We start from the raw sequence: 19,052 nt of genomic DNA on the forward strand, positions 1-19,052 counted from the left end.
GCTGGATGTGGATTTTGGGGTGTTTTCCATAGGGATGTGAAGAGCTCAGATGTGGGAATTGGGTTGGAATTTTGGAATTTGGAGTTTTCTTTTCATTCCAAGCTTGGACTGGGAGATGCCACCCACGTGGAATTCCTTCAATTCCATTGGATTTTATGGAAAAGTTGCCGTTCCTTTCCCACGTGGAATTTTTTGGGGTTGGTTCGGGGGAATTTTCCTCTCCTGGCTTTTTCCTCATGGATGCCAACGTTTGGAAAAAGTTCATTCATTCCCAAAAAAAAATCCCAACAAAATTCCTCCAATTAAAATCCAATTTTTTTTTTTTGTTTTTGGGGTTGGGGGGAAACCTGGTTCATTTATTCCCAGAGTTTGGATGATTCCTGAAAAAAACCCCAGGAAAGAGTCACAGAAGGATTTAATGGGATAAAAACGATGTCAAAACTTTCTGGATCCCAGCAGAATTCCCTTGGAAATTGCAATTTCCGCCAATTTTGGTTTACTAAAATAATCAGGAATGTTGGAATTGAAGGATTTGGAATCCAAAATCCAAACAAGTCTCTGTGTCCCGACTTGCAAATTTTCCATCCCGATTTTTTTTTTTGATGGATAATTCAGGATAAATCCCTAAGAAAAATTAACTGGGGGATGGGGGGGAAATCCAGCACGGATTGGGGCTGGAAAACCAAAATATTTTATGGGGTGGGGCTGAAACTCCAAATTCCCACCTGGAATGAGGCTCCTGGGATCCAGCCTGGTTCTGACGTGGTTTTTTTCCAGAATGTTCTTGGAATGCTGCTGGGAATTTGGAGGATTTGTTTGATTCCATCAAGGTTTCTGCCAAATTCGGGATCAATCCGGGAAAGATTCCGCGTTGGAACGCCGGGATGGTTTTTCCTTCGCGGTCCCAGTTCCACGCTCCGGTGCGGGGTTTTCGGGATTGGGATGGTTCAGGTTCCAAGCTGTTCCAACTCTTCAATACAGATTTTCCAAACCTCTTCCCAGTCTCCTTTTTCCAGGAAAAAGCCCCACAAAAAATGGGAAAAACGGGGGGGGAATAATCTTGGAGAAAAGGAAAATTCCCATTGTGGAATTCTGCCCTGGAAGGGAAATGTTTGGGAATGGCGGAGGAGGGGGGGATTTGGGAACAAATCCTGGGGTTATTCCTCCTGCTGGATCCCCTTTGGAATTGGGGATTCTCTGACTGGATCCCCTTTGGGATTCCAGAATCCCTGAGATCTGTTGGATCCATTTTGGGATTCCCAAATTCCTGAGGGCTTTTGGATTTCTGGATTCCCTTGAATCTCTTTTAGGATTCCCAGGTCCCCGAGATCTCTTGGATCCCCTTTGGGATTCCCAAACCCTCGAGGCTTTAGGAATTCCCAGATCCCCGAGATCTCCTGGGTCCCTGGGAACGCCACCCAACCCAACGCCCCCATTCCCGCAGATCCCTCGGGATCCCGGGTCCCTTTTCCCGCCCTTCCCGAGCTTCGCTGCCCGAGCTGCTCTGGGGGGCTCCGGATCCAGGAGGGGTCCCTAAAGCCATAAAATTCCCGCTCGGAGCCGCCGGGATTTTGGGATTTTCTGGGACACCGCGGGGAGCGAGGAAGCGCCATTGTAATTTAGATTTTAGCAACTTGTGAAATAAAAAGATCCCGGATTTTCATGGGACAATTCCCGCGGTGGAACTGGGGCGGCCGTGTGGTTTTTCTTGGATTTCCTTCCTGACAGTCGGGATTTGGAATTTCACCAAAAAAAAAAAAGGAAAAAAAAAAGGAAAAAAAAAAGGAAAAAAAAAAAAGGGTTGGAATTTTTTTTTCTATCCAAGGCTCTTCTTCCTCAGCGTTCCCAGCTTGGAAAGAAGGTGAATTCCTGATTTTTTTATACCCCAGGGATTCCTGTGCCTGCCATTCCTGAGGAAAACAAAGAAAATCCAAAATTCCAGCAGATTGGGGATTGGGGTTTATTCCATGTCTATTTTTATCCTCATTTTGGGATCTTCCTTTACCTCTGGGTTCTCCCCTTTGTTTTTGGGGAAGAATTAGAATTGAATTCCCAAAGTTGAATCCCAGATGGAAAACTGAGAATTCAGGCTGCAGGAAGGGGTGAAATGGAGGAGGAAATTCCGGGAGATTTTTGGGGAAAATCTAAATTTGGCTCATTTCTGCCTCTCCTTTGGGAAGGAAGAACAGGGTGGGATTTTTTTCCCTTGGATTTGTTGGGACTCAAAATATTCCAGAACAAATCCCAAAATTTAGTAATTCTCACTAATCCCGCCAATGGAAGGATCCAGAATCGTTAATTAATCAATAATTAATTGGGGGGGTGGATTGGAATGACAATAAACAGAGAAACTCCGGGATCTGCCTCACATTCCCAGGATTTTGGGGGTGGGGATGGATCTCGTGGATCACCCAGACAGAGCCGGATCTGCTCCTTCCTCTCCCAAGGATTATCCCCCCCAAAAATTGGGAAGACGGGAGAAGGGGAAAAGAAGGCGGCAGAAATCCGGGATTTTTGTGCATTTCCCGTGGAATTTCATGGATGGAGCATCTTCAGAGGCACATCCCGACGGAGCAAATCCGTAAACCCAGAGCCTTCTCCATTCCCACCTGGAATTCCTGCTCCAGCACCCTTGGATCTCACCTGAACATTCCAGGAAAACCCATGGAGCTGTTGGATCGTTTCCCTCTGGAAGGAGAACGGGCCAAGGACATTCCCAGATGGATTTCTCCCCCGTTTCTGGATAAAATCCAAATTCTCAGAGCCTGGGAAGAGCCATGGCCACGTGGGAATTGCCATGGAATTGTCCCAGATTCCCGTGGAATTGGGTGGGAGGATGATCCCAAGGAATCGTTGGATCCCCTTGGGTGGGAGGATGATCCCGGGGAATCGTTGGATCCCGTTGGGTGGGAGATGATCCCAAGGAATCATTGGATCCCGTTGGGTGGGAGATGATCCCAAGGAATCGTTGGATCCCCTTGGGTGGGAGATGATCCCAAGGAATCGTTGGATCCCCTTGGGTGGGAGATGATCCCAAGGAATCGTTGGATCCCCTTGGGTGGGAGATGATCCCAAGGAATCGTTGGATCCCGTTGGGTGGGAGATGATCCCAAGGAATCGTTGGATCCCCTTGAGTGGGAGATGATCCCGGGGAATTGATGTGGCATTGCCCTTTTAAGCGCGCGTTGCCCCTTTAAGTGGGGTCCCCATCGCTCACGTGGCTGCGTCACGTGAGTTTCCCGCGCGCGGGCAGGCGGCGCGGCCCAGTGACGTCACCGATCCGCGCCGCGATGGCGGCGCCGAAGGTGAAGCAGGACATGGCCCCGCCGGGCGGGTACGGCCCCATCGACTACAAGCGGCACCTCCCGCGCCGCGGCCTCTCAGGTGAGCCCGGGGGTGGCCGCGGAGGCGCCGCCGAGGGGCGGCGGGGGCAGGAGCGGGGCCGTGCGGCCGCTCCGCGCTGAGCGCCCGCCGCTCCCCTCACGGCCCTCCGGCCCTCAGGGTACAGCCTGTTCGCGCTCGGCATCGGGAGCCTCCTGCTCGGATACTACACCCTCGTCAAGTGGAACCGCGAGCGCAGGTGACGCTGCGAGCCCCCCGCGGGCACACCCGGCCCGATCCCGGGGCTCCTCCCTGCGCTTCTGGCCTCCGGGATGGGCTTTTCACACCCGGGACCCCCAGTGCCCCCCGGGACCCCCCAGTGCCCCATTCCCAGTGCTCTCTGTCCCCCCAATTCCCCATTCCCCCGTTGCTGTCCCTGCAGGCGGTTGCTGATCGAGGAGCTGGAGGCTCGGATCGCGCTGATGCCGCTGCTGCAGGCGGAGTCCGACCGCAGGTACGGGGCTGGGAGCTCCCTTTATGGGATTTGGAATTTACCTTGGATTGGGATCCTCCTTTATGGATTGGGAACTTCCCTTTGGGACTGGGATCCCCTTTTATGGGACTGGGAGCTTCCCTTGGCACTGGGAACCTCCCTTTATGGAACTGGGAACTTCCATTGATGGGATTGGGGTCCCCCTTTATGGGACTGGGATTCCTCTGTGGGATTGGGAGCTTCCCTTTGGGATCGGGATCCACTTTGGGAAATGGGAATTTGGGATGGGGATCCCCTGTGTGGGATCAGGGTACCCTGTATGAGATCGGGGTCCCCTTTGGGGTTGGGATCCCCCGTATGGGATCGGGGTTCCTTCCCGTGCCCTGTGTCCCTCAGGACGCTCCGGTTGCTGCGGGAGAACCTGGAGGAGGAGGCCAAGATCATGCGGGACGTTCCAGGCTGGAAGGTTCGGGATTCCCGGGGGGAATGAGGGGGGGCTGCCCCTCTGGGATCCCATGGGGTGCAGCCGGCCAGCCGAGGGGATTTGGGATCACCCCGGGCTGGAAGGTTCGGGATTCCCGGGGGGAATGGGGGGGGGGCTGCCCCTCTGGGACCCCATGGGATTTAACTCCATCCCCATGGATTTGTCTCTGTGGGATCCCCTGGATTTGGCTCCCTCCCATGGATTTGGGATCCCCGGGCACTGGGGCTCACCCCTGGCACTCCGTGTCCCCCCGGTGTCCCCCCGGTGTGGGGCGGTGCTGCCCTCCCCCTGTCAGCTCCAGGGGGAGCTGCCAGGCCCTGACCGGGGCGGAGAATCCCGGGAATTCCTGGCGATTCCTGACACAATTCCCGACAATTCCCAACACAATTCCGGACAATTCCTACTAATTCCCAACACAATTCCCGGCGATTCCCAACCCAATTCCCAACACAATTCCCAACCCAATTCCCGACACAATTCCCAGCGATTCCCAACCCAATTCCCAACACAATTCCCAGCGATTCCTGACACAATTCCCAGTGATTCCCAACACAATTCCAGACAATTCCTACTAATTCCCAGCCCAATTCCCAGCCCAATTCCCGACACAATTCCCAGCCCAATTCCCGACACAATTCCCAGCACAATTCCCATTCCGATTCCCGCTGATTCCCAGCCCGTTCCGCTGTTGCAGGTGGGCGAGTCCCGGTTCCACACGGATCGCTGGGTGCCCCCCACGGTGGAGGAGCTCTACTACCTGCGGCCCCCGGCCGAGCTGGAGCGAGAGAAGTTCGGGCTGCAGAACTACGTCTGACACCCCAACCCCCGGCTCCTTCCAGAACTTTCCCCCCTTTTCCTGTCCCTCTCCAGCCTGAGTCCCCATCCCGAGCTTCTTCTGACGCCTGTTCATTAATAATTAATAAATAAATAATGAATAAATAAATAATGAATAAATTAATAAATCCTTTGGGAATTGGAATTGCCCCATGGAATTGGGACACACCCCCCCTCCGGAAATTGGGATCCCCCCTTTGGATTTGGGATCCCCTCCTTTTAGGATTGATTGGGATCCCCCCCTTTGGATTGGGGATCCCCTCCCTTTGGGATTGGGAACCCCGTGGCTCCCGGACTCCGCTCTCTCCATCTCTCCCTGGAATTCGGCAGCTCCCGGGGGATTTTCCCGGGAATTCGGGCTGGGAATTTGGGATGGAGGGAGGGACCGTGTCCTTGTCCCCCTCCCCGCCTGCCCCCCGCTCCCGGGACTGCGGATCCCGCGGGAAAAGCCCCGATCTGGGGGGGTTTAACCCCAAAATTCAGCCCGGTTGGAATTCCCGGGTGGGAACCACGGGCGGCATTCCCGGAGCGGGGCCGGGCCGGGAGCGGGGCGGGGGCACTGGAGCCGCCTCCCCCCGGGCGGCACCGCCGAGCGCCCCCCGCTCCGGCCGGAGCGTCCTCGGCATTCCCGGGGGATCCGGTGGGACCGGAGCATCCTCGGCATTCCCGGGAGATCCGCTCCGACCGGAGCATCCTCGGCATTCCCGGGGGATCCGGTGGGACCGGAGCATCCTCGGCATTCCCGGGTATCCGATCCGACCGGAGCATCCTCGGCATTCCCGGGGGATCCGGTGGGACCGGAGCGTCCTCGGCATTCCCGGGGGATCCGCTCCGACCGGAGCATCCTCGGCATTCCCGGGGGATCCGCTCCGACCGGAGCATCCTCGGCATTCCCGGGGATCCGCTCCCACCGGAGCATCCTCGGCATTCCCGGGGGATCCGCTCCCACCGGCGGCTCCGCGGAGATCCCAGCGGATCCCGTCCAGCCGCGGACGGAGGCTCCGTGCGGCTCCCGCCGGCTCCGCTCCTGCCGGGGTTCGGTTCCGCCGCCGCCGCCCCGGTGCCGCTCCCCGCCATGAGCTCCGCGCCCTGCCCGTCCCGGGAGCCCCCCCGGTACCTCAGGTGAGCCCGGGGTCCCCCCGAGGAGCCCCCGGCACTCGGGCGGTGCCGCTCAGCGGGGGCTGCCCCGGGACCGCCCCGTTCCCGTTCCCGGGACCCCGCGGGGGCGGGACGGGAGCTCCCCCTGCCCCGGGAGCCGCCCGGGCTCGGAGCCGGCCCCGCGCGCCGCCCGCGCCGCCCCCGGGCGGGGTCCCGGTCCCCACGCGCGTCCCCTGGGCACGGGGAGGGGGGGTCGGTACCCACGGAGCCGCCGTCGCCGGAGCAACCGCATCATCCCGGGTCTCCATGGCTGCGGCGGGGATGCTCCGGGAGGCGGCGGGAGAGGAGCGCGGGACTCGGGATGGGCACCGGGGACACGCGGCGGGGACGGGCCGTACCGGGAGGGAGGAACGGAACGGGAACGGGGAACGGGACCGGGATGTGGGACTGGGGGTGACATTGGGATTTGGATCGGGGGCGCAGAGAGGGGACACAGCCGGGATAAAGTGTCGGGATGTGGAGCTGGGATATGGAGCGGGGATGCGGGACCGGGATGCGTTCCGAGGGTGGGGCCGCAGCTCCCGGGGAGCCCCGGCCGTGTCCCCGCCCGGGGCCGGTGCCAGCCCCGCGGAGCCAGCGGGTGTCGCTGCCAGCCCGGGGTGTCCCTGCCAGCCCGGGGTGTCCCTGCCAGCAGCGATTAGGGACAATGTTCCCGGGAATGGCGGCGGACACGTGGCTTTTGTTGGGCGAGGGACAACACAGCTGGGCCCGGCCGCCCCCGCCACCCCCGCTCGGCACGGGAGCGGCTCCGGGCACCGCTCGGGCCCTTCCCGCCCCCTTTCCCCCCGGTTTTCTCCCTAGAGCCCCCGCCTGGGGCTGGGACAGGGCTGGGACAGGGCTGGGACTCACTAGAGGGCACCAAAGGATCGGGGACAGGGACGGGATGGGAATGCGGGACGGGAATATGGGTTGGGAATGTGGGACGGGATGAAGTTTTCCTGGCAGGTTTATCAGGACAGCCAAGGGATGGGGTGTGGGAATGGGGGAACCAGGAGCTTGCTGGGGCCCTGGGATTTTTTGGGCTCTGCCAGAACACGGCTGGTCCGTGGGGACAGCCTGGACGGGGTGGGAGCACCCTGCGGCCTGGGACCCCAGCCCGGGCCCCCTCAGCTGCTCCCCGGCAGGGCCGGGTTCCCTCCCGGGGCTGCTCTGAGCGGTTCCGCCCAGCCCGGGGTACGGCGGGGTCTGGATCCGCCCAGCTCCGCTCGGTTCCCCCGGTACCGCCTGGATCCCGGCCCGGCGGGGCTCGCGTTCCCTCCCGGCGGCCGCGGCGGGCGCTGGAGGCGGCCCAGGCCGCTCCGCCCGCGCAGGTGAAGCCAACAGATGTGAGCAATTATTGTCGCGCTGGGCGCTGCCAGCTCCGGGCTCGGCGGCGGCGGAACAACCGCGGCTTTGTTCGCTTTTATGTAACCGGGGAACCGGGGCCGCCGCCAGCTCGGCCGAGCGCCGCTCCCGCCGGGCCCGTGCGGTCACGGTCCCCTCCGTGCGACATCCGTGCGACATCCGTGTGACATCCGTGTGACCTCCGTGCCCGTCCCCACCGCGGTGTCCACCCCGAGCCCCCGGCGCGCTCGCCCCGTGTCCCAAAACCCCGTCCCGGGGGTGGAGCGGGGTCCCCAACCCTCTGGGGGGTGGGGACAGCTCTGTCCCCCTGCCCTGAGCGGGGACTGTCCCCAAGGCAGCCAGGCGGAGGCGGAGGCCATGGAGAAGGAGCTGCTGGAGGATTATCGCTTCGGGCGGCAGCAGCTGATCGAGATCTGGGGACACGCCTGTGCCGTGGCTGTCACCAAGGTGAGCCTGGGGACACCCAGAGGGGCTGGGGACACCCAGAGGGGCTGGGGTCCCCGCCGGGGGTCGGGGCGGGGGCCCTGGGGAGTCCCCGGAGGTGCCCGGGTGCCCCCGAGCCCCGGAGATGTCGCTGCCGCGGGGATGGCCCGAGGCTCGTGCGAAATGTGAGGAGGAGGAGGAGGAGGAGGAGGAGGAGGAGGAGGAGGAGGAGGAGGAGGAGGAGGAGGAGGAGGAGGAGGAGGAGGAGGAGGAGGAGGAGGAGGAGGAGGAGCAGCAGGGGTCCATCAAGGGCAGCTTTGTGCCTGGGGCCCGAGCGCCTCAGCTTTTCCATCGGCCCTTCCCTGCTCCGAGCGCTGCCTGAGGAGCAGGAATGTTTTGGTGCCGGAGCTGTTGCAGCATCCCTGACCCCACCTGGCGCTCGGCATCCTCCTCTTCCTCGGAGCCACCCCAGCTCCGGCTCCCCCAGCTGGCCGCGCTGTCCCCGCGCTGTCCCCGCGCTGTCCCCGGTGCCAGGAGGCGCCGGCAGCTTGGCCAGCGCTGGGCCGGGGCCAGGCCCGGGCTACCGGGGCCGTGTCCCGCTCCGGGCACTCGGGACGTGTCCCAGAGCCAGGATCCGTGAGCAGGAAAAAATCCGTCAGTGGATAAACAGAGGCAGCGTCCCTCCCTCCCTGCCCGAGCCATCCCGGAGTGCGCAGCGGGCGGGACCGGGGCGGGGGCGGGGGGGCAGCGGGCACGGCCCGGCCCGGGCAGCGTCCCCCCGGTCCTGCTGAGGGCATCGCCCCGCGGGTACCACGGGCATCGCCCCATCCCACCCAGGGCATCGCCCGAATCCCACCTGGGGCATTGCCTCGATCCCACCCAGAGCACCTTCCTGAGCCCAGCTTGGAATTCCACCACAGGCACTGTCCCCACCCCACCACGGGCACCATCCTCATCCCAGTACGGCCCCTGTTCCGTCCCACTCGAAGTGCCCAAGTCCTGCCTTGGATGCCCTGCCGTGCCATGCCAAACCGTGCCAAGCCATCCCGTGCTATGGATCCCATCCCCATCCTGCTCCTTGTGCCACCTCCATCCCATGCTGGGTGCTGTGTGACAGCGCCATCCCCCTGTCCCTGTGTGACGCTGTCCCCTCGGTGTGACGCTGTCCCCGCTGTCCCTGTCCCCGCAGGCGTTCCCGCTGCGCTCTCTGCGGCGCAGGCAGCCCACGCTGCTGGTGGCGTGCGGGCCGGCGCAGAACGGGGCCGTGGGGCTGGTGTGCGCCCGCCACCTGCGCAGCTTTGTGGGTACCTCTGACCCCGCCCTCCTCCTCCTCCTCCTGGCCTTCCTCCCAAGCCCCCCCGGCTCCAGGGCTCCGTTTTTCCCGCAGGATTACGAGCCCACCATCTTCTACCCCAAGCGCTCCCCGGACCCACTGCACCGCGACTTCACCACGCAGTGCGAGAAGATGGACATCCCCTTCCTGTCCTACCTGCCCACCGAGGTGACCCCAGCCCCAGATCCCCCTGCTTGGCCCCTTCTCCTTCCCTTTTCCCTCTGTGAACCCCCAAATCCCCCAAATCCCCCTGCTTGGCCCCTTCTCCTTCCCTTTTCCCCCTGTGAGCCCCCAAAAGAAAGGAAATTCTCCTTCCCTTTGTCCTTCCCTTGAAATTCCCCTGCTTATCCCCCTCTTCTCTTTCCCCTCCCTGAACCCCAAAATCCCCCCAAATCCCCCCAAACCCCCCGGCTCTCCTTTTCTCCCTATTTCTCCTCCTTTTCCCCCCTCTCCCCTCCCCATCCCGGCGCTGCTGGGATCCCGGGAATGCCAGAAAATCCAGAAAATCCAGAAAATCCAGCGGCTGCTGCCCGCAGCCACCGGCTCTGTTATTTTTGGAACCTCACAGCGCTGGGAACGGAGGAATTTGACCCAAAATTCGCCGTCTCGGCTCCGCGGCCCCTCCCTCTCTGCTCCACTTGGGGGGGATTTTTTTTATTTTTTATTTTTTTGGCACCGCCGGGGGTTTGTGCCGTCAAAGGTGACACGGGGACACCACAGATGCCACTGTCGCCTGCAGGTGCAGCTCATCAACGACGCCTACAACGCCGTGGTGGACGCGGTGCTGGGAGCCGAGGGGATGCAGGGGACAGAGGGGACAGAGCCGTGCGCGGCCATCCTGGCCACCCTCAGGCACGTCCGCATCCCCATCGTCAGCCTGGATGTCCCCTCAGGTGCTGCCCGTGTCCTCTCGGGTGTCCCCCCGGGGGCTCCCCCTGCCCCTCCAGGTGTCCCCTGTGTCCCCTCAGCACTGCCCGTGTCCCCCCCGGGCCCTCCCGCGCTGCTGTCCCCGTGCCCGTGGCGGTGTCACCCCGGGACCCACCTGTGGTGGCCCTGGCGGGGTTGGGGACATCCACAGGAAATGACAGAGTGCCCGGCCCAGACATGACGTCACTGGCAGTGGCATTCCCGAACCGCCGCTGGCCAGGCCTGGCATTGTCACCGCCCGTGTCCCCCAGCCCGGCCTGGCCGTGTCACCCACCCCGGGGGGGTCCCCGCGGGGACAAACTCCGCCCGTGTCACCCCTGCCTGTGTCCCCCCTGTGCCCTCTCTGCCACCGTCCACGGCAGCACCGGGACCCCCTGAGCCACCCCGTGTGTCCCCAAGGGTGGCATGTGTCCCCTGGGGCCACACCTGTCCTCTGTCCGTGACCCCACCGACCGTTCCGTGTCCCCGGTGTCACTCGTGTCCCCTGTCCGCAGAGCAGGCTGTGTCCCCTGATGTCCCCCCGTCCCCTCTCTGTGTCCCCCTGTCCCCGCTGTCCCCGTGACCGCTGTCCCCTCGCCGGGGCAGGCTGGGTGCCCGGCCCGGTGGGCGGCAGCGGTGACATCAGCCCGGACGTGCTGGTGTCGCTGGCGGCCCCCAAGGAGGTGGCGCGGCGCTTCCGGGGACGGCGACATTTCCTGGCCGGGCGCTTCGTGCCCGAGGAGCTGCGCAGGAAATTCGGGCTCAGCCCCCCCGAGTACCCGGGCAGCGACTGCGTGGTGGCCCTGTGACCCCAAATAAACCCCTGGGACCCCAAATAAACCCCTGGGACCCCAAAAACCCCTGGGACCCCAAATAAACCCCTGGGACCCCAAAAACCCCTGGGACCCCAAATAAACCCCTGGGACCCCAAAATCCTCTGGGACCCCAAAGAAACCCTGTGACCCCAAATAAATTCCTGGTGGTGGCCCTGGGACCCCCAAAACCCCTGGGACCCCAAATAAATCCCCTGGGACCCCCCAAATCACCTGGGACCCCTCAAATCCCCTGGGACCCCAAAAAACCCTGGTGGGCCCTGGGACCCCAAATAAACTCCTGTGACCCCAAATAAAGCTCTGCTGATGGCCCTGGGACCCCAAATAAAGCTCTGCTGGTGCCTTGTGACCTCAAAAATAAAGTGGTGGTGGCTCTTGAAATAAAGTGCTGGTGGCCCTGGAACCCCGAACCCCTGGTGGTGGCCCTGCGACCCCGACTTGCAGCACCGGTGCCCCTCAGCGGGGGCTGTTTGGAGATGGGGACAGGGGGACCTTGGTGGCCTTGGGCTGGGCTGGGGACTTGTCCTGACACTGCAAGGCCTGGCCTGGCCCCAGCAGTGCCACCCCCGCTGCTGGGGACAGAGCTGTCACCACCCCTGCCACCCACCCCGGGGGACAGCGGCACCGCCGGACTCCCACGGGGCTGAAATGCCACCAAAATGTCACCAAAATCCCACAAAGTGTCACCAAAATGTCACCAGAATGCCACCAAAACCCCAGGAAAAGCACACGGGAACCACCCCCAGGGCACATAGAGGGTGAGGAGCCCCCCCTGGGCACTGTCCCCTCTGTCCCCTCTGTCCCCTCTGTCCCCAGTGCCCCACTCCGGCCCGGGGGCGCTCGGAGCCGCCGGAATGCCGGGAATGCGCCGGGATTTCCGCGCGCCGGGGCCGCTGATCCCGAACCCCCCGGTGCCCCCGGTGCCCTCCCAGTGCCCCCGGTGCCCCCGGTGCCTCCCAGTCCCCTCCAACCCCTCAGAGCGGCACCGGCTCCTTCTTTTCCCTTTTCCCGTAGTTTTGTTTTCCCCGTGTTTTTATTTCCCCCATAGTTTTTAGTTTTTATTTTGTCCTGTACTTTTATTTTTCCCATACTTTTTAGTTTTTATTTTTCCTGTGTTTTCTAGTTTTTATTTTTCCCGTATTTTTATTTTTCCCGTATTTTTATTTTCTCATATTTTATTTCCCCCTATTTTTATTTTCCACCTAGTTTTTATTTTTCCCATAGTTTCTAGCATTTATTTTTCCTGTATTTTTATTTTTTTCCCGTAGTTTTCAGGGTTTTTTTTCCCTGTATTTTTATTTTCCCCATATTTTTATTTCCCCCGTATTTTTTCCCACATTTTATTTCCCCCGTGTTTTTATTTGCCCGTATTTTATTTTTCCCGTAGTTTTTATTTTTTATTCCCGAGTATTTTTATTTCCTTTCCCCTCCCTCCCGCCGCATTCCCGGCTCATCCCTCAGCCAATTTTCGCAGCTGGACCCGAACGGCGGCGGCGCTGCCCCGGGCGGGCTCCGCTCCCGATAAAAGCGGGGCCGGCCCCGCCGCGGCCGCACTCGCGCCCGGAGCGGCCCTGGCACGGCTGGCACGGCTGGCACGGCCAGCACCGATGGCACGGGTGGCACGGGTGGCACAGATGGCACGGGTGGCACGGTTGGCACAGCTGCTGGCAGTGCTGGCGGTGCTGGGAGTCTCACATGCTGCCAGGGTGGCAGGTAAGGGATTGGGTTTGGGATTTGGGGTTTGGGGTCAGAGTTTCAGGTTTGGGGTTTGGGAGTTGGGGTTTGGGTTTGGGGTTTGGGTTTGGGGTTTGGAGATTTGGGGTCAGCAGTTTCGGGTTTGGGGTTTGGGAGCTGGGAGCTGGGGTTTGGGATTTGGGGATTTTGTGCCACCAGGGTTTTGGGATTCCCGGTGGGAATGAAGGGAGGAAGGGGTGGGGATGAGCTGGTGGCACAGGGAGGTGGCACGGGCTGGTGGGAGGGGGTGAGGGGTGGATGGGGACCAGGGAATTTTGCCCTTCATGGGGCTGGAGGGACAGGGATGGGGACAGGGCCAGGGCCAGGGTGGGTCTGGGATCCCGGGAATGTGGCAGTGCCACCCGTGTGTCCCCAGAGCCAATGGAGAACGAATCAGAGCCGGGCAAGGCTGGCACGAGCGGGAAGCCCTGGAAAGCCACACCTGACCTGGAGGAGCTGGACCTGGGCACGGCAGGTGAGGCCACCCCGAGGGCCACCGTGTCCCCTCAGTGTCCCCAGGGGCACTGCCCACCCCGTGCCACCCCCACGGGACACTGGTGGTGACCACCGTGACATTCCCATGGGGACAGTGCCCACCTCACGCCACCCCGCGCGTGCCCCTCGGTGGTGACCACCCTGCCGTGTCCCCTGGGGTCACCTGTGTCCCCTGTCTGTGTCCCCACAGGGCGGGCTGTGAACCCTGGGGTCACCTGTCCCCTCCCCACCCCGTGTCCCACTCACTGCCCCAGTGGCCATCCCCGCCCCACCAGCCCCTCAGGGGTGGCCTCCATCCCCACCCCCTCTGCCCTCCAGGTCCCCAGGCTGTCCCCAATCATCCCCAGTGATCCCCAAGCTGTCCCCAACCATCCCAAGCTGTCCCCAAGCTGGCCCCAACCATCTCCAACCCATGCCCAACCATCCCAAGCTCTCCCCAGTTGTCCCCAAGCTGTCCCCAAGCCGTCCCCGCCTCCCCCTCAGGCAAAGGCGCCGCCTGGACCTCGTGGTTCAACATCGACCACCCGGGCGGTGACGGTGACCACGAGAGCCTGGCGGCCATCAGGTTCTACTACGGGGACCGCGTGTGTGCCCGGCCCGTGGCCATCCAGGCACGCAGCACCGAGTGGCACCTGCCCGAGGCCCTGGGACAGGTGGTTCGTGCCAGCCCCGAGCGCGGCTTCCACTGCCTGCACCGCGAGCAGCCGGCGGGCACCGCCTGTGCCAACTACCACGTGCGCTTCCTGTGCCCGCTGGGTGAGCTGGGGGCACCTGGGGGTACCTGGGGTACCTGGGGGCACACCTGGGCACCTGGGGGTACCTGGGGTACCTGGGGGCACACCTGAGCACCTGGGGGGTACCTGGGGTACCTGGGGGCACACCTGAGCACCTGGGGGTACCTGGGGTAGCAGGGAGGTACCTGGAGGGCAGCTGGGGGCAGCTGGGGGTACCTGGCACACCTGGGGGCAGCTGGGGGGCAGCTGACACAGCTGTGTGTAACTTCTGTCACAGCTGTCACACTTGTGTCTCACCTCTATCTCGCCTGTCACATCTGTATTTCACCTGGGGCACACCTGGGGCACACCTGGGGCACACCTGGGGCACACCTGGGGCACACCTGTGTCTCACCTTCACCTCGCCTGTATCCCACCTCTATTTCATGTTTGTCTCACCTGTGTCCCACCTGGGCTGTGGGACGGGGCGTTTCTTCCCCCTTTAACCCCTTGGCTGCCGTCTCCAGCCCCGTGCGCCCCCAGTCACCCCCAGTATCCCGCAGATCACGTGTACTGGTCGCACTGGTCCCCGTGGAGCCCCTGCTCGCGCAGCGCCTGCGGCACCCGGGGCACGCAGAGCCGCTCCCGGCGCTGCGGCAGCGCCCGCAGCCCGGCCCCGCTCCGGGAGCTCCGGTGCCGCGGCAAAGCCACCGAGCGGCGGCCCTGCAGCGCCGGGCCCTGCCCAGGTACGGACCTGAGCCCGCGGCGACACCCGGCTGTCCCTGGGGGCTGCCGGGGAGGGACACGGCGGTGACCGCACGGCTCACAGTGACCGTTCCCACCGGGAATGTCCCCTCAGAGCCCACCTGGACGGAATGGGGCGCTTGGGGTCCCTGCTCCCGCAGCTGCGGCCGCTCGGGGACGCGCATCCGGCGCCGGAGCTGCCGCACCGCCAAGAACCCGCCGTGTCCCGGCCGCGCCACCGAGGTGCAGAAATGTCGCCCGCCCCCGTGCCCAGGTAACCCCACCGGTGCCCCCTCGGCGGCGCCCCCGCTGCCCACGGGCTCCGAGCCCCCCGCGGGCTGTCCCGGGCACACGCTGCGGGGCACGGTGGTGACAGCGGCCGGGGCGGCACTGCCGGGTGCCCGCGTGTACCTGGAGGGCCGCCCGCCCGTGCTGCTGGCCCGCAGCGATGCCCGGGGCCACTTCAAGGCCTCGGGGCTGTGCCCGGGCCCCGCCGCCAACCTCAGCGCCCACCGCGACGGCTTCGCCCCGGGGCTGGCACCCATCGTCACCAACGGCTCGGGCGTGGCCGAGGCGCACCTGAGGCTGCGGCGGCTCGGTGAGAAAGAAGGCGGGGGGCGATTTTGGGGCACCCCTGGGGGCGAGCCGGGGGTGCCCATGGGCTCGCTGCCCCTCTCGCCCTTTGCAGAGAAGCCCTACATGGTGCTGCAGCCCGCGGCCAGGGTGCGGGAGGCCGGGCAGGACGTGACCTTCTGCTGCAAAGCCTCGGGCACCCCCGCGCCCCAAAAATATTACTGGTGAGCTGGCACGGCGGGCTCAGCGGGCACGGGCGGGGGTGGCAGCGTCCCCGCTGAGCCTGTCGCCTGTCCCCGCAGGTACCACAACGGGACGCTGCTGGAGGGGACAGCGGAGCGCAGCAGCGGCCGCCTGGCGCTGCGGGGGCTGGCACCGGAGCAGGCTGGCACCTACCACTGCAAAGCCAGCTCCGAGGCGGGCGCCATCCGCTCGGCGCCCGCACACCTCACCGTGCTGGGTGAGCGCGCACGGGGGGCCCCTCCGGGCTGGCGAGACCCCCGCTGACCCCTCTAATGCCCCCCTCCCCTCCGTGCCCCCAGCCCCGGGCCAGCAGAGCTGCAGGGCGGAGCCCGAGCCCAGCCTGGTGGAGCTGCCCAGCGAGTGCCCGCAGGACGCCAGCGGCTCCCGCTACTACAACGTGGGGCGCTGCCCGGCCTCGCCGTGCCTGGGCGGCCCCGCCGAGCCCTCGGGCTGCGGGGGGGAGTCGGGGCTGTGCTGCGGCGTGCGGAGGATGGAGCTGCGGCAGGTCCCGTGCGCCGGCTCCGTGCTGCCCCTCAAGGTGGTGGCCGAGTGCGGCTGCGGGCCCTGCACACAGCCCCGGGTGCTGGTGCAGGGCCGGGTGACAGCGGCCGACACCGGGGAGCCGCTGCGCTTCGGCCACATCTTCCTCGGGGGCAGGAAGGTGGGCTTCACCGGCTACCAGGGCTCCTTCACCATCGAGGTGCCGCCCGACACGCAGCGCCTGGTCACTCGCTTCGTGGACGGCCAGCAGCGCTTGGTGGACGCCGTCAAGGTGCTGCCCTTCGACCCGCGGGGAGGAGCCGTGTACCAGGAGGTGAAGATGCTGCGCAAGAAGGAGCCGGTGGAGCTGGACGGAGGGCGGAGCAACGCCATCCCCCTGGGCGAAGCCGGCGGCCGGGAGCCCGTCGGGGAGCTGGTGCTGCCGGCCGGAGCCTTCCTGCGGCCGTCCGGGGAGATTTTCAACGGCACCGTCAAGGCCAGCGTCACCTTCGTGGACCCCAGGGACGTGGGCACGGCCAGCGCCGCCTCCAGCGACCTGAGCTTCGCCAACGCCGAGGGGGAGATCGTGCCCCTGCGCACCTACGGCATGTTCGCCGTGGATTTCCGCGAGGGCGAGAGCGGCGCGGTGCTGCAGGCGGGACCCGTGCAGGTGAGGATGGACGCGGGGCAGGTGTGGATGGCCGAGCACCTGCAGAAGATGAAGCTGTGGTCCTTGAACCCCGAGAGCGGCCTGTGGGAGGAGGAGGCGGTGCTGCGGCCGGCCGAGGGCGGGCGGAGGAGGAGGAGGGAGGAGAGGACCTTCCTGGTGGGCAACCTGGAGATCCGCGAGCGGCGCCTCTTCAACCTGGACGTGCCCGAGGATCGCCGCTGCTTCGTCAAGGTCAGGGCCTACAGCAACGAGAAGTTCAACCCCTACGAGCAGCTGGAAGGGGTGGTGGTCAGCCTCATCAACCTGGAGCCGCAGCCCGGCTTCCCCAGCAACCCGCGGGCCTGGGGCCGCTTCGACAGCGCCGTCACCGGCCCCAACGGCGCCTGCCTGCCTGCCTTCTGCGACGCCCGGCGCCCCGACGCCTACACGGCCCTGGTGACGGCCACGCTGGGCGGGGAGGAGCTGGAAGCCGTGGCCTCCAGCCCCAAGCTGAACCCCAACGCCGTGGGGGTGGCGCAGCCCTACCTGGGCAAGCTGGGCTACCGCCGCTCGGACCATGAGGACCCGGCGCTGAAGAAGACGGCGTTCCAGATCAACGTGGCCAAACCCGACCCCAACAACGTGGACGAGAGCAACGGCCCCATCTACTCCTACCGGAGCCTGCGGGAGTGCGAGGAGGCGCCGGTCAGCGCCAACCACCTGCGCTTCTACCGCGTGGAGGTGGACAAGTACGAGTACAACGTGGTGCCCTTCAAGGAGAGCGACGTCACCTCCTGGACCGGCGACTACCTGGCGTGGTGGCCCAACCCGCAGGAGTTCCGGGCGTGCTACATCAAGGTGCAGCTGCAGGGGCCGCAGGAGTACATGGTGAGGTCCAGGAACGTCGGGGGCAGCCACCCCCGCACGCGGGGCCAGCTCTACGGGCTGCGGGACAGCCGGAGCGTGCGGGACCCGCTGCTGGACAACACCTCGGGCGCCTGCGTGGAGTTCAAGTGCGGCGGGATGCTCTTCGACCAGAGCCTGGCCGACAGGACCCTGGTGTCCATCGTGCCCCAGGGCAGCTGCCGCCGCACGGCCATCAACGGGCTCCTGCGGGACTACCTGAGCCGCCACCCGCCGCTGGCTGACAACAACCACACCGGGGCCTTCTCCATGCTGGCCCCGCTGGACCCGCTGGGCCACAACTATGGCATCTACACCGTGACGGACCAGAACCCGCGGCTGGCCAAGGAGATCGCCATCGGCCGCTGCTTCGCGGGCACCTCGGACGGCTTCTCGAGGGAGATGAGGGCGGGCGAGGGCACGGCCGTCACCTTCGAGTGCCAGGAGCGGCCGCCGGGCAGGGAGAGCCTCTTCCAGCGCCTGCTGAGCGCCCCGGCCGAGGCGCTGGCTGAGATCCGCAGGGAGATGGGGAGCTCCGAGCTGCGCCGCGCTCCCCCCGAGGTGATGGACTTCGCCTCCGGAGCCCCCTCCGGGCCCGCGGCCACCCGCCAGACCCCCAGCAGCCAGCGGAGACCGGGCCGGCCGCGGGGACAGCCCTGAGTCCCCTCCGTGTCCCCTCCCCGGCTCTGCTTTGTCGCCCCCTTTCCCCGTCGCTTTTGGCCGCGCTCATTTATAACGCCCGGAGGACTGGGGGGACCCGCGGAGCGGGGGACGGGGGGCAGGGGACGGCGGGGACGTGGGGAGGGGGCCCCGCCACCCCCCGGTGCTGTCGCTGCCTCCTCTTGGTGCTCAGCCCCGCGCTGGCGGCCCCGCGGACGGGATGGAAATAAAAGGAATAAAAGAGGGGCTGGGGGCAAACCGGGGCAGGGGCGGGCATGGCAAGGGGGTCCCCGCCCGGTGCTTTGCCCGGTGCCACCGGCGCAGCCCCCGTGTGCCCGCGCCGGGAGCTGGGGGCGCTGCTTTCATCCCTGAATCCCACAAAACCGGGATTTTTTGGGGGGAAACCCCAAGGATAACGCGGATAAAACTCTCTCCCTGCGGTGCCACCCCCACCCGGGGGTCGGTGCCACCCCCGCGGCACCTCGGCCACCGCGCCGGCCCGGATTCGGGCGGATTTGTACATTATTTATTACAAAATATACAATTCTTGTACACCCGCCTGGCTGCTGGGCTTCTCCGGGACGGGGGCCCAGCCCCGCGTGTCTCCGTTGTCCCCAGCCCCTGCCCCCGTTCGGTAGCACCGTCCCGGCCGCTCCTGTTTGCCTTGGGCCGGGCTCGGCCGGGCTGGCGGCAGCGGCGGGGGCTCGGTGCCAGCTCCCCGCGGCCAGC

At 64.5% G+C, this 19,052-nt stretch overlaps 3 protein-coding genes across 6 annotated transcripts; all 3 read left to right on the top strand.

Annotated features, from left to right (window-relative positions):
* The first annotated feature begins 3,255 nt into the window (after positions 1-3,255).
* Positions 3,256-5,260, top strand: NDUFA13 (NADH:ubiquinone oxidoreductase subunit A13). Its single transcript, XM_066566278.1, has 5 exons — positions 3,256-3,384; positions 3,502-3,580; positions 3,764-3,835; positions 4,211-4,280; positions 4,993-5,260. Exons 1-5 carry the CDS (start codon positions 3,291-3,293, stop codon positions 5,110-5,112), a joined length of 435 nt encoding a protein of 144 aa, XP_066422375.1. The 5' UTR covers positions 3,256-3,290; the 3' UTR covers positions 5,113-5,260.
* A 1,911-nt stretch (positions 5,261-7,171) lies between these two features.
* Positions 7,172-11,485, top strand: YJEFN3 (YjeF N-terminal domain containing 3). 4 transcript variants are annotated; one of them, XM_066566261.1, is made up of 6 exons: positions 7,172-7,600; positions 7,973-8,081; positions 9,247-9,357; positions 9,445-9,558; positions 10,130-10,242; positions 10,903-11,048. In XM_066566261.1, the coding sequence occupies exons 1-6, from the start codon at positions 7,206-7,208 to the stop codon at positions 10,934-10,936; spliced, it is 876 nt and encodes a 291-aa protein (XP_066422358.1). In that variant the 5' UTR covers positions 7,172-7,205; the 3' UTR covers positions 10,937-11,048. The 4 variants fall into 4 exon arrangements, with proteins under 4 accessions (XP_066422358.1, XP_066422354.1, XP_066422356.1 ...); XM_066566258.1 differs by having other exon boundaries at positions 7,189-7,600; positions 10,130-10,283; positions 10,903-11,485; XM_066566257.1 differs by lacking the exon at positions 10,903-11,048 and having other exon boundaries at positions 10,130-10,890.
* A 1,251-nt stretch (positions 11,486-12,736) lies between these two features.
* On the top strand, positions 12,737-18,323 carry CILP2 (cartilage intermediate layer protein 2). The gene is made up of 8 exons (XM_066566313.1): positions 12,737-12,842; positions 13,240-13,338; positions 13,842-14,114; positions 14,635-14,817; positions 14,931-15,413; positions 15,504-15,612; positions 15,691-15,848; positions 15,931-18,323. Exons 1-8 carry the CDS (start codon positions 12,737-12,739, stop codon positions 18,321-18,323), a joined length of 3,804 nt encoding a protein of 1,267 aa, XP_066422410.1.
* The last annotated feature ends 729 nt before the right edge of the window (positions 18,324-19,052 follow it).

The sequence above is a fragment of the Molothrus aeneus genome, chromosome 27, assembly GCF_037042795.1.
Source record: "Molothrus aeneus isolate 106 chromosome 27, BPBGC_Maene_1.0, whole genome shotgun sequence".
Taxonomy (NCBI): Eukaryota; Metazoa; Chordata; class Aves; order Passeriformes; family Icteridae; genus Molothrus; species Molothrus aeneus.

Coding starts and splice junctions, on each gene's coding strand:
- NDUFA13 (XM_066566278.1), top strand. CDS start 3,291: ATGGCGGCGCCGAAGGTGAAGCAGGACATGGCCCCGCCGGGCGGGTAC. Junction 3,385..3,501: donor CCCGCGCCGCGGCCTCTCAG/GTGAGCCCGGGG, acceptor TCCGGCCCTCAG/GGTACAGCCTGTTCGCGCTC. Junction 3,836..4,210: donor CAGGCGGAGTCCGACCGCAG/GTACGGGGCTGG, acceptor TGTGTCCCTCAG/GACGCTCCGGTTGCTGCGGG.
- YJEFN3 (XM_066566257.1), top strand. CDS start 7,206: ATGTGGGACGGGATGAAGTTTTCCTGGCAGGTTTATCAGGACAGCCAA. Junction 7,601..7,972: donor AGGCCGCTCCGCCCGCGCAG/GTGAAGCCAACA, acceptor TCCCCAAGGCAG/CCAGGCGGAGGCGGAGGCCA. Junction 9,559..10,129: donor TGTCCTACCTGCCCACCGAG/GTGACCCCAGCC, acceptor TGTCGCCTGCAG/GTGCAGCTCATCAACGACGC.
- CILP2 (XM_066566313.1), top strand. CDS start 12,737: ATGGCACGGGTGGCACGGGTGGCACAGATGGCACGGGTGGCACGGTTG. Junction 15,414..15,503: donor CCTGAGGCTGCGGCGGCTCG/GTGAGAAAGAAG, acceptor CGCCCTTTGCAG/AGAAGCCCTACATGGTGCTG. Junction 15,613..15,690: donor GCGCCCCAAAAATATTACTG/GTGAGCTGGCAC, acceptor CTGTCCCCGCAG/GTACCACAACGGGACGCTGC.